The sequence below is a fragment of the Tursiops truncatus genome, chromosome 15 (assembly GCF_011762595.2).
Source record: "Tursiops truncatus isolate mTurTru1 chromosome 15, mTurTru1.mat.Y, whole genome shotgun sequence".
NCBI lineage: Eukaryota > Metazoa > Chordata > Mammalia > Artiodactyla > Delphinidae > Tursiops > Tursiops truncatus.
The window spans coordinates 35871260-35883212 of record NC_047048.1 but is presented as its reverse complement, the minus strand read 5'-3'; the positions used below and the strand labels follow the sequence as shown (position 1 = coordinate 35883212).

The 11953-nt window shown below is 58.1% G+C and overlaps 1 protein-coding gene across 2 annotated transcripts; it reads left to right on the top strand.

Moving 5' to 3' along the window:
- Window positions 1-3026: 3026 nt before the first annotated feature.
- PRSS22 (serine protease 22) lies at window positions 3027-9442 on the top strand. Of its 2 annotated transcripts, XM_033840183.2 has the most exons (7): window positions 3027-4339; window positions 5193-5328; window positions 5964-5990; window positions 6418-6589; window positions 6829-7106; window positions 8174-8331; window positions 8938-9442. In XM_033840183.2, the coding sequence occupies exons 2-7, from the start codon at window positions 5247-5249 to the stop codon at window positions 9196-9198; spliced, it is 978 nt and encodes a 325-aa protein (XP_033696074.1). In that variant the 5' UTR covers window positions 3027-4339; window positions 5193-5246; the 3' UTR covers window positions 9199-9442. The 2 variants fall into 2 exon arrangements, with proteins under 2 accessions (XP_033696074.1, XP_073648510.1); XM_073792409.1 differs by lacking the exon at window positions 3027-4339 and having other exon boundaries at window positions 5177-5328.
- The last annotated feature ends 2511 nt before the right edge of the window (window positions 9443-11953 follow it).

Here is an 11953-nt window from a genome sequence, read left to right as displayed (position 1 = left end):
GTATAGAAAAAAAAACAAAAACAAAAACAAAAAAAACCATTAGGGCCCTGGAAAAACTCGCCTGCAGACAGCACAGCCTGGCTGTTGCTCAGTCGGCGCTCAGCCTGAGCAGTCATGACAGACTTAGCGGGGCTGACAGGCCTCTGCACAGATGCATAAACTGAGGCCAGGTTGGAAGAAGCAGCTGCTATGTCCCTGGCTCCTTCGGAGTGCTCTGCTTGCTCTGGGAGCTTACTTGAGTCACCCGGCAGGGATGGAGCATCTGTTCTGTCCCAAGCCCTGCCCTCCGAGCGCAGGAGATACCCAAAGATGTGGTGCCCTGGCTGGCCCAAACCGCGGAGTGCGGGTGGGTAAGTGTGGCTGGACTGGAATCAGGCCTCTCAGCCCAGCGGGGCCCAGTGTTGCCACAGCTTCTGAGGTTCATGAAACAGTGGATATTCAGATTTCTTTTTCCATTTTTTAATTGTAGTGAAATATACATAAGACTTATCATTTTGGCCATTTTTAAGTGTACAGTCCAGTGGCGTTACATACATTCACAGTGTTGTGCAACCATCACCACCATCCGTCTCCAGAACTTTCATCTTCTTGAGCAAACTCCTTTCCCATTAAACACTAACGCCGATCCCCCTCCCCCAGTCTCTGGCACCCATCCTCTACTTTCTGTTGCTATGAATTTAACTGCTCTAGGGACCTCATATAGGTGGAATCATACAGTATTTGTCCTTTTGTGTCTGGCTTATTTCACTCAGCATAAGGTCCATCCATGTTGTAGCGTGTGTCAGTGCTTCATTCCTTTTCATGCTGAACAGTACATAATGGTCCACCTTTTGTTTATCCATTCATCCATCGATGGACACTGGATTGTTTCACCTTTTTGTCTGCTGAGAATAATGCTGCTGTGAACATGGGTGTGCAAACATCTGTTTTAGCAGGGACTCAGAAAAACATTTGTACACTCGTGTTCACAACAGCATTAGTCAAAATTCAGATTTTTTTTTTTTTGGCCGCACTGCCTGGCTTGTGGGATCTTGGTTCCCCAACCAGGGGTCAAACCCGTGCCCCCTGCATTGGAAGCATGGAGTCTTAACCACTGGACCGACAGGGAAGCCCCCAGATTTTTTTTTTAATGTGGATTTGCCCAATTTAAAAAACACAGCAGTGTGGGTCTGACCAAACCCACTGGAGGGCTGGATTCCACACCCGGAATGCAGTGCTGATCTCAGAGCCAAGTGGCTTGCCTGGAGTTCAGCATGACCCCCACCCCACCCTGGCTCCCCTCTCCAGCTCAGAGATCCAGCCTCTCCTTACAGAAAACAGCTCGCAACCTCCAAGCCAGGGCCAGAACTGCATGAAAATGAGCCTCAGAGGAGAGAGCAGTTCCCGCGGCCAACGCTCTCTGCTGGGTTTCTGTGCAGGGCTTCTGCCCTAAAGCCAAGGCTCCCTTATATGGTTGGGCCCACGAGGACCCTGGTGGTCTGGTGACCTCTGCCCCGAGTACCCTGTCCCTGTGCCCTGAGCTGGTTGGCCCCTCACCCTGGATGGCTCTCCCCACCTCTTCTCCTTAGTGTCCCCAACTCATCCGCTGGAGCCAGGCTCAGTGTCACCTACACAAGGAGGCCGGGTGGCCAGGCCAGGCCCCCTTAGCCCCTGTGCCTCTACTTTGCCACTGGAATCCTCCATTCCACCCACCGAGCCTTTGAGTTTGCTCTTCCTGCGGCTGGAATGGTCTCTGACCACACCTGCCTCTGCCCCTCTCCTGCAAGTCTCAGCTGAAGGTTTGCACTTCTTCCCTGGGCTCCTGATGTAAGATTACAAACCCCAAAATGCCACACCCCACCTCCTGTTCCCCCTCCCATCCCCACCCCCACCCGAGTCCCTTCCGGCTTTGGTTTTCCCCATAGACTTTATCATCTATTAAACTAAATGATTTACTTATTTATGTTGTTTATTCTGTTTCCCCTGGTGTCCCTGCCGTGAGGGCAGGATTGTCTTTGGTTTGTTCACAGCCGTATCGCAGTAGGTGCTCAGTAGATTTGGTTGGATAATGAACGGATACCCCTGATCAGATATCTGCCAGACTCCGGTGCCCACGTCTGAGATGCTGAGAGAAGGGGGGCAGTGAGTCACTTCTCTGGATTGAGCATTGCTGGCTCCCGCTGCTATGCCCTCTGAGGCCTCTGCAGCCCTATCTGTCACCCCCAGCTCCCTGCAAAATCATCAGTGGTCCTGAGACGGCCTGGCAGGGACACGGATAGTGGGTGGCAGGGTGGGCAGCCCATCCATCTCCTGCCCCGGTGAAGAGCTGCCCAGCCACGATGCCTGGCATAGGTCTGGCATACCGTGGGCACAATGAATATTCTGTTTGAATGAATATTGAATCATACCAAGGTCTCCACTCCTTGGGAACTGGGGAGCCGGTCTGTGGGGCCCTTTTCCAGGACTTGTGCCAGGAAGTCTTCACTGGCTTTTCTGGACTTCCCCTGGTTCTTCCCGGGCCCTTCCCCTTGGGGCTATCTTCCTGGCCACCCCATCACGAAGACGGAAACATCTTGGGGCACATGCCTGCCCCTTGGATCACCTGGGAAGTGATCCAGGTGGCATGAATGGCACACAGAGCTGGAACACAGAGGAACTGGAGAGGCAAGAGGCTGAAGCAGTCGGTCCCCAGTGGAATTCTCCAGACTCACTTCTTCCTCATTTGTTTATTCATTCAACAAATATCCATCGAGACCCAGTGTGCACCAGGTACCAACCTAGATCCCGAGGATCCATGGGGAACCTCCTCACCGTCCCTCTCCTCTGAGAGTCGCAGCACACAGCACCCACCCTCAGGATGGCCCTCCAGGGTCCACGCCTACAGCCCCCTCCTTCCCTGACACTCCTACCCCAGTCCCAGGCCTCTGTGCCCATCCCCCCATGACCCCTTGCGGTCATTACTTGCTCACTGCCTCCCACCCCTGGGGAGATGTGTGCTGTCTAAGGATAGGACATGTGTCTTATTCATTATCGTGTCCCAGTGCCCAGCACAGGACCTGGCATACAGCCGGTGCCCAATAAGTGCTTGTAGGGTGAGCTGGGGAGGCCAACCGCCTTAGATTCAGGAAGGGAGTGGGTTGGAAGAGCATGAGGGGCAAGGCCAGCCACAGGGCACAGAGGTGGACCCAGGACAGACAGTAGGTGGGGGAGGGCAGTGGCGGGGAGCCCCCTTCCCCCACCCTGCTGGCATTTCTGCTCGACTGCTGCTGGGGCCCCACTGGAGGTGCCCCTCACCTTAGCCACTCTGTTTCCCAGCAGTCTCCCCACCCCCAGTCCTGGGACAGAGGTGAATGCGTCAGCTAGGAGCTGTTCACGCTCCTGCGCCCCACCCTTGCCTTGTCTTTGGGTGGAGTGGGGCAGGGGCCTCCACGCAGCAGGAGGGCACCTCTGGCCTGCGGTTTAATCCTGAGTTGCCTCCTGCCCCTCCAACCCAAGCAGGGGCCAGTAAAACACATCAATGATCCTTTTTGGTATCGATGATCTCCAGGTGAGTCTCACAGACTCTTGGAACCCCTAACAGCCTGAGGAGGTGGACAGCAGGAGGGGAGTCCACCCCTGGGCAGGCTCTGGGGGCAGAACGTGTGTTGGCTAAGCTGTGGGGCTTAGGAGAAGCTGTGGTAGGCGGTCTGCCCACAAAGGACACGGGCTGTGGTGGCAGCCCCTCCCAATGCCCCGAGCCACCCACCGGGCCCTCACTCCCTCTCCGTGACCTCGGGCTTCCCCCCCAACTGGTCCCCATCCCCAGCCTCTGTAGGGTTAACTCCATCATTTCCTTCAGCCTCCCTTTCAAGGTCCTCCTTTCTGGGCAGCCCTCACTGGCGGCCCCCGCCCCCCGCCGGCATCAGGTGCCTCCCCTGGGCTCCCACCCACCCAGCACTTTTGACCCCAGGGGGCGGGTCACCATCCGTCTGCTGCTGGGCTCCCTCAGGGCTCCAAGAGTCCAGTTGGCCCTTCTCTAGAATTGGGGTTCACATCTGGGCTCCTCCCCTCACCAGCTGCGGGACCTTGTGTAAGTCACTCACCTCCCTAAGTGGCCTCAGTTTGCTCATCTGCAGAATGGGAATAATAATAAGGGACTTTGCAGACTGAATGAGGTGGTGCCTGGCTCACTACGCACACCGTAACTGCTGTTATGTCCATGCCCCTCCCCAGGCATATCGAGGGCCATCGCAAGTTTTGTTGATCAAATGACTGAAGGACAAAGATACACAGTCTCTCTCAGAAGAAGCCTGACTCCTCCTGCTCAGGGCACGGGTGTCTGGAGTGTGGGGTACTGAGTCACGGAAGACCTGACTGCAGGGTGAGGGTTACAGGATCACGCGGGCAGATTCCTTGGGGGAGCATTTTGCTTCCCACACCCCCACCTGGGCTCCCCGCTCAAGCATCACCCAGCAGCCGTTTGACCCCAAGGAGGGGTCCAGGGGGGTGGTCCTGGGAGCACAGGGGCTGGGGTGGGGTGTGGGGACTCAGCATCCCAGCCCTCCCCAGGCAGCCGCATCAGTCACAGCCACCTGGGCAACTGGCTGCCCCACCTGGGGTTCCTGGAAGTCCAGGTGAGAGACGAATCCTTAGGCTGCTGAGTGACAGGGCCCACAGGAAGGTGTCCCCGGGACAGGTGGCCACCGGGGGTCTGATTCACGCCTTCTGGCAAGTGGGTTAACGGGATCCCCGAGCCCAGGGCTGGGTCAGGTCTTCCGCTGAGTCACAGGAGCCGTTAGGGAGCCTCTGGGCAGTCCCTTGCCCGCTGTCACCCACCCAAGGCCCCAGGGCCTCCCCAACGGCTCCCGCCACCGCGGACCCAGGCCCCAGAGTCTGCGTGCCTTCCTTCCCCACCCGGACCACCCCCCCTTCAAGCTTAAGGGCCTTTCTCTGCCCTGCCCCTCCAGTCAAGGTCAAGGCCCAGCCTAGACCTGAGGGCCCAAGTTCCCTCTCCTGCCCCTCCAGAGCCCAGATCCTGAGACCTGAGTCCGCGGATCCAGGCCCGAGGTAGGGGTCCCAGCTAGAGCCCTCCAACCCCACCGCCAGCCCCACCCCTGACTTTAACGGCTTATTTCCTCCCCAAAGCCCCACCCCCTCCCTGTGACTGACAGCCCGGGGTGGCGGGACTGAGCCACTCACTCGGGAGACTGGTCCAACAGCATTCTGCCTCACAGGATAAAACCCGGGGTGGCCTGCAGGGAATCCAAGCTCTCCTGTCGGCAGTGGCCATGGTGGTTCCCGAGACTCTCCCTGCCCTGGGGAGGCACTACCTCAGCATTGTAACCTCCCTGCTGCTTCTGGCTGCTCCAGGTGAGTCCTGAGGGCCTGCTGCCCCCTCCACCCCTTCCCCATTGTCCACCCAGCCGTCCTCCCTCTTGGTCCTGCCTGAATCCCTCCTCTCCCTCTCATCTGTTGCTTTGTTCCCCCACCTCCCTCTCTCCCTCTCCCTCTCTGTCATTTGCCTGCTCTGAGCCTCAGGTTCCTCCACAGCTGTGAGGAGTACATAGAACACTGCACTACAGGGCCCAGGACAGGGCTTAGTGCAGTCAGTGCTCAGTGTGCTCAGCTCTGCTTGTTATTTACCCTCTTCATGTCCCGTTCCTGTCTCTTGGGTCTGCATGGTCCACTGCCGGGGCAGCGGCATCCAGACCTAAGGCCTGGGAGGGGGGTTCTCCCTCTCACCTCAGTGAGACACCCCAGGGGCTGACCCCTCACCCCCAGGTAGGCTGGATGGAGCCCGGGCACAGGCTGGACAGGAAGTTGCAGGGAGGCCAAGGCTGCAGCTCACACCGAGGGCCTGAGGTTTCGGTCTGTCCTGCCCAGGCTCCAGGAAATGCCCCGCCTGGGAAGGTCTGGAGGGCCCCAGGGACTGAGCCACCGGGAAGGATTGCTGGGTACCAGGGCTCCCCTCCACCGACCTGACCCTTTCTTCCTCTTGCCCTCAGCCACCCTAGCTGCTGCCAAGACAGCTGGTAAGTCAGAGCTGCCCTCAGGGAAGCGGGGAGGGAGGAAGCCTGAAGGGCAGGGTAGTGTCTGTGTGTCTGTCTGTGGGGGACAGGTCAGAAGCGGGCAGTGGAGCAAGAGGGTGTTTGAGCTGGAGAGGAAGGGCAGGCAGGAAAAGAGGCCCAGAAAGTGAGGATGCGGCCCAGCGAGTCGGGATGCGGAGGAGAGAGGCCCAGGAGGGGGTGAGCGGCCCGAGAATGTAAAAGGGCTAGAGGACCAAGTGCTGAGCCAGAGTGGAGGGCAGAGGGTGGAAGGGCCGGGGAAGAGGCAGCAAAGAACGGAGCCAGGGTGGGAGGAGACTGGAGCACAGGCCTAAGTGCTGAAGGCAGGGAAGGGGGGCTGGAAGGGATGAGGATTGTGCCTGAGGGTCTGACACACCGGCCCCTCCTCCGCCAGGTCCCCCAGCCTGTGGAAAGCCCCAACGCCTGAACCGAATCGTGGGTGGTGAGGACAGCACCGATGCTGAGTGGCCCTGGCTTGTGAGCATCCAGAAGAATGGCACCCACCACTGTGCAGGCTCCCTGCTCACCAACCGCTGGGTGGTCACGGCCGCCCACTGCTTCAAGGGGTACGTATGCTCAGCCGGTCCCTTCCACTCGATTCCCCAGACCCCGGGCTGCCCACACGGCCCCGGCTTCCAGGCCTCAGTCCAGTCTTGGGTCCCTCAGGAGAGTCCCTGCTTCTCCCCAGAAGCCTCTTTTGCTCACCAGGAGCCTTCATATGCCATTACACCAGAAACCCTTCCCAGACGCTTCCTGAACACCCAGTGGTTCCTGGCTGATGCCACCCCCTCCCTCTCCCTTCTAGCCATCCGAACAAACCAGCCCTGTTCTCTGTGCTGCTGGGGGCCTGGCAGCTGGGGAACCCCGGCCCGAGGTCCCAGGAGGTGGGTATTGCCTGGGTGAAGCTCCACCCTGCGTACTCCTGGAAGAAAGGCGCCCGTGCTGACATCGCCTTGGTGCACCTGGAGCACGCCATCCAGTTCTCTGAACGCATCCTGCCCATCTGCCTGCCTGATTCCTCCGTCCATCTCCTTCCGGACACCAACTGCTGGGTTGCTGGCTGGGGGAGCATCCACGATGGAGGTGTGGCTTCTTTCTCACCAGGGGTATGGGGGTGGGTGGGGACAGAGGGCGGTGGACACTGGGAGATACAGGTGCCACGGGCAGCAAAGGATAGAGGCCAGAGGCAGAGCACAACACAGACAGAAGAAAAGACAGGTTGTGACCCAGAGATGTGATGACACAGAAGCCTAGGTGGATAGTTCTAGATCATTTCTAGTTAAAAGGTACCTTTTGCTGTGTTCTGAGGCAAAGATGCCAGATCAACCAAGATATTAAGTGATATAGGAACAGCTGAGAGGAGGTGTCTATGGGACCAAGCTGAACCAGGTGAATATGAAAACAGCCCTAAGATTCCAAATCTGGAATAAACGCCCCCTGGTGGCATCATGACACAATTGCAGGCAAAATTCCCAGGAGAAAATGCAGTCTCCATAAATGGTAAAATATAATTGGCAAACCAAGTCTGGAGGTTTAGAAAACCTCATCTAGAAACACAAATTAGATTCGATGAAGTAAGAGGCAGAGAAGCAGTGACATATATATATGGAACTTTAACCAGATTCCAAAGGAATTAAGAGAAATGACACCAGTTTGGGCGTCTGGGGACCCCACTGACTCTGAAGTTTCAGTCAGTCTCCCCACGGTCATTCTTAGGGGCTCCTGTGAAAGGTGGATTTATGAACTGGGGAAGGTCTACAGACCAACCCTAGGATCAATCCCCCTAAGGGATGGCAGGGGTCCCTCAAGTCCCAATAAGATTCAACACTGAGTGGCCATTAGCCTGTAGCAGTACCAGTGCTGGATAAAGTAGTGCCTGAGATGGGACAAGCCTGGACCATTGGTTTGAACCATCTCATTGGCATCAGAGATCTCGTTAAAGATTCAGAGTTTCAGGCTGCACGTTAATTTGGGATTCAGTAGATCCAGAGTGGAGTCCTGGAATTTGGGCTTTCTGCAGGCATTGTGGGAGAGCCTGACAGAGTTGATCCACTTAACCTTTGAGAAACGCTGCTGAGGGAATTGAGGAGGGAATTGAGGAGGCCACCAGGAGAGTCTCCCAAGCCTGACTCTCTCCTCCCTGCTCCCAGTGCCCCTGCCTGACCCTCGGACCCTCCAGAAGCTAAAGGTTCCCATCATCGACTCAGCAGTCTGCAGCCGCCTGTACTGGCGGGGAGCCGGGCAGGGCGCCATTACGGAGGACATGCTATGCGCCGGCTACCTGGAGGGGGAGCGGGACGCCTGTCTGGTGAGCACACCACCTCCTTCCCAGCCCTGCCCCACTGAGCTCCATCACCCCTCTGCTCCTGCGCCTCCTCCCAGAATCAGCTGTGACCTGGTAGTCCCCCTAGATAGATGCCTACAGAACCCGGCCCCAGCCTGGCTCAGCCGTTCATACATCAAACATTCTGAGCACCTCCGGTGTGCCTGACCCCATTCTCAGGGAGCTGGCATCCTCCTGAAGGGGTGCCACGGTCCTGGCCCCCAGAGCCAGCTCCAGCTCCACCACTGTGGCGGAGCACGGTGGGACGGTGCAATGGTCCACACCCGGGCTGGGTCAGTTTTCTTCTTTCTGAGCCTCGGTTTCCTCAACTGTGAAGCAAGTCACAATCCTCCCTGCCTCCAGGGCTGTGAGGGAGAAGGTCTAGCACAAAGTGCTTCTTACCGGAAGTGAGCCTGGGAAGTGTGTCCTTCCCCGCCCTCCCGGTCCTGGTGGCGTTGGTTAGGGTGCCGCGGCCCCCAGGTCGGAGAAATGGTCCCCCGCGAAGGGAACTGCCACCTACTGCGGCGCGGGTCCTGGGCTCTGCTCACCGCTTGCCCCACGCGGGTCCCTAACCTTCCCTCCTCTCCGCAGGGCGACTCCGGAGGCCCCCTGATGTGCCAGGTCGAGCGCACCTGGCTGCTGGCGGGCGTCATCAGCTGGGGCGAGGGCTGTGCGGAGCGCAACCGGCCTGGCGTCTACATCAGCCTAGCCGCCCACCGCTCCTGGGTACAGAAGATCGTGCAAGGGGTGCAGCTCCGCGGGCACTCGCAGGGTAGCGGGCCCACAGGACGCCGGGGACGGGCTCTGGGGGCGCGGCGAGCTCGCAGGGCCGCCCGGGGCCGCGGGGTTTAGGGATCTGGGGAGACCACGTGCTGTTTCCTCCGTTGTAAATAAGCGGTCTACCTCTGGGAGCGCCCGAGTGCAGGCGCCGGATCTCCTCCGCGGGGAGGCCCCGCCCCGCCCCTGGGCTCAGGCCCCACCCCCGAGGCCCGGAGCGCCTTTGTGTACATACATGTTAATGATTTTTACAGTTATTTGTAACTCCTCCCACACATCTTATTTATTCCTCCAATTTCAATAAATTATTTTTACCCTAGTTCCTATTTTTTCCCTCGGGTATGGGAACATTGGGAAGAAGGGTCCAGTCAGGGTTAAAACGGGGGTTGGCAGGTAGGACTTTGGATGGTGGTCTGGCCAGGGACCCAGGTGTCCTGCCCACCTAGGATTCAACATCCTGACTTCTGACCTTTGCACTGTCCTTTTGTAACCCCTTGCCACCAGGGAGACCAAATGGAGAGGAGACAGGAGGCCCAGCAACCTGGGAGGCCCAGCTCTCCCACCTGAAAGGTGGGTGTTGGGGGCTGCAGGGCCAGGCAGGTCCCCAACCTGCCTGTTGAATTTCCGAAACAGGGCTGGCTAGGAGAACACCCCCCCCACACACACACACACACGAGTGGGGTGTCCCCCATCCTCCCTCATCTTAGAGCCGGGTGTCTCAGATTTGGGCTGAGGCAGCCAGGACTCCCCAGGAGCTGACTCAGCCAGTGACTCACTGCTGATTCTGTGAATCCTCCCCCCGGAATGAAGGAGCAAAACAATGAGACAGCAGGTCTCTGTGGGGGCTTGAGTCACCTCACCTGCCCCCACGGGGTGGGGCTGAGAGCTGGGTCCTAGGCCACCATAGGGTCTGCCTGGGACCGAGCTAATGCTCCCCTTTCCCAATGCCCACCATTCTGCAGCCAGGCCTCTGGCCTCCTGGACCAGCCCTGCCCCTCCTCCCAAGGCCCAGGATACTGTACCCCATCAGCGCCACCTGTGCTTCCCAGAAACAAGCGAATGTGCAGGCAGGGCTGTGTGGTTGGTTTGATGAGTATGTGCGAGAGAGATTTTTTCTAACAGTCAGGAAGACAAGTAGGTCCAGCTGTGCAGAGGACAGAGCTGAGTGGCTGCCTCAGGGTCTCCAACTAGAAACGTAAATGTAAAATCAGTGCAGTGAGCTTGAGAAGGCAGCACAGGTGTGGTTTGGTTGGTTGGTATCCTTTACTGCGAGCACTGTCCTAAAACTTCTGTTCATATTGTTTTGATTACCCCCATGTTAATAAGTGCTGTGGGGTTGGTCTTATTAACAAACAAACGCTAACCTGGCCTCCCGCTGGCCTGGGAACCAGCTGGGGGGTGAGCAGGTGGCTCAGGTGAGGCCCCTCCCCTTTGTGACCTGGTCCCGCTTTACCTGTCACTCTGCTTCCCTTGTCCACTTACCCTCCTCTCTGGACTCAGTCTCCCCTCCCCCCCATACCCCTCCACTAGTGCCTCATTCGCTGCCCTTCTTGCTGCCTCCATTTCCCCCTCTGCCCTCCAGGCTCTTCCTCTGTTCCTCTCTCCCCCACGTCCTGTCCCTGTCCCCTCACTCCTTCTCTGTCTCTGTCTCTGGCCACTGGCCTCTGTGGCTCAGTGTCCCCCACACCCTGACTCTCACCGCCCTCTACCTCTGCTTCCAATGGCATCCTGACAGAAGCCCCTGAGAAGGCCACACCTAGAAACATCTGCTGGGGGGACTTCCCTGGTGGCGCAGTGGTTAAGAATCCGCCTGCTAATGCAGCAGACACAGGTTCGCGCCCTGGTCCAGGAAGATCCCACATGCCGTGGAGCAGCTAAGCCCGTGCGCCACAACTACTGAGCCTGTGCTCTAGAGCCCGTGAGCCACAAATACTGAGCCCACATGCCACAACTACTGAAGCCTGTGCACTTAGAGCCCATGCTCTGCAACAAGAGAAGCCATCACTATGAGAAGCCCACGCACCGCAACAAAGAATAGCCCCCGCTCTCCACAACTAGAGAAAGCCCACATGCAGCAACAAAGACCCAGCACAGCCAAAAAAATAAATAAATAAATAAATAAATAAATAAAATTAAAGAAAACAAAGGAAACATCTACTGGGGCTGACAAGTCACCCCGTAAATGTGGGACCCTCAGGTGAGGGTGGGTTTTCTCTGAGCTGGCCATCACCCTCCAGGGAATCCCAGAGCCGGAGGCACCTTCCCAGAGCCCCAAGAAGCCTGACAGACGGGCTGGGCCATGGGGTGGGGAGCCCGCCCCGGCTCCAAAGTGTGACAAGATTTCCAGTGACTCCCTCCCCAGTTGGGTGGGGGTCCCAGGAGGTGGAAATGTGGTCAGTCCAGCCCTGGTGGGGTCCACACCAGCATCGCAGAGAGCTTGTTTGCCCCTTGGTTGGAACCAGGCCAGGAGCAAGCCCCAAATGGGCGGGGGTGGGGGCCATCACTGCTTCGGCTCCACCGACACCTCCTGCCTCTGGGGGCCGCACATGGAGCTCCTTTGGCCTGTTGGGCTAAGGGGAAGTGCCAGTGGGAGGGGCTGGCACGCCAACCTGGGCTCCCAGCAGGTGCCTCCACTCACCTTTAACTCCCCACATGGAGCAGCCCCAGGGAGAGTCCTCCTTACCTCCCCCAGGGCAGGGGTGCCGCCATCTGGCCACAGTGACCCATGGCCTTACTATGGAAGTGCCTTGGTCATAGGCTGCGAGGTCTGGCTACTGCTCCTCCACATGCTCCTTCCTCAGATCTTTAATTCTTTAGAAGACTTTCACTT

Bases quoted from the DNA above. Each gene is read 5' to 3' on its own strand.
- PRSS22 (XM_033840183.2), top strand. From the start codon at position 5,247: ATGGTGGTTCCCGAGACTCTCCCTGCCCTGGGGAGGCACTACCTCAGC. The intron at 5,991-6,417 runs GTAAGTCAGAGC...CTCCTCCGCCAG, and splicing joins AGCTGCTGCCAAGACAGCTG to GTCCCCCAGCCTGTGGAAAG. The intron at 7,107-8,173 runs GTGTGGCTTCTT...CCCTGCTCCCAG, and splicing joins GGGGAGCATCCACGATGGAG to TGCCCCTGCCTGACCCTCGG.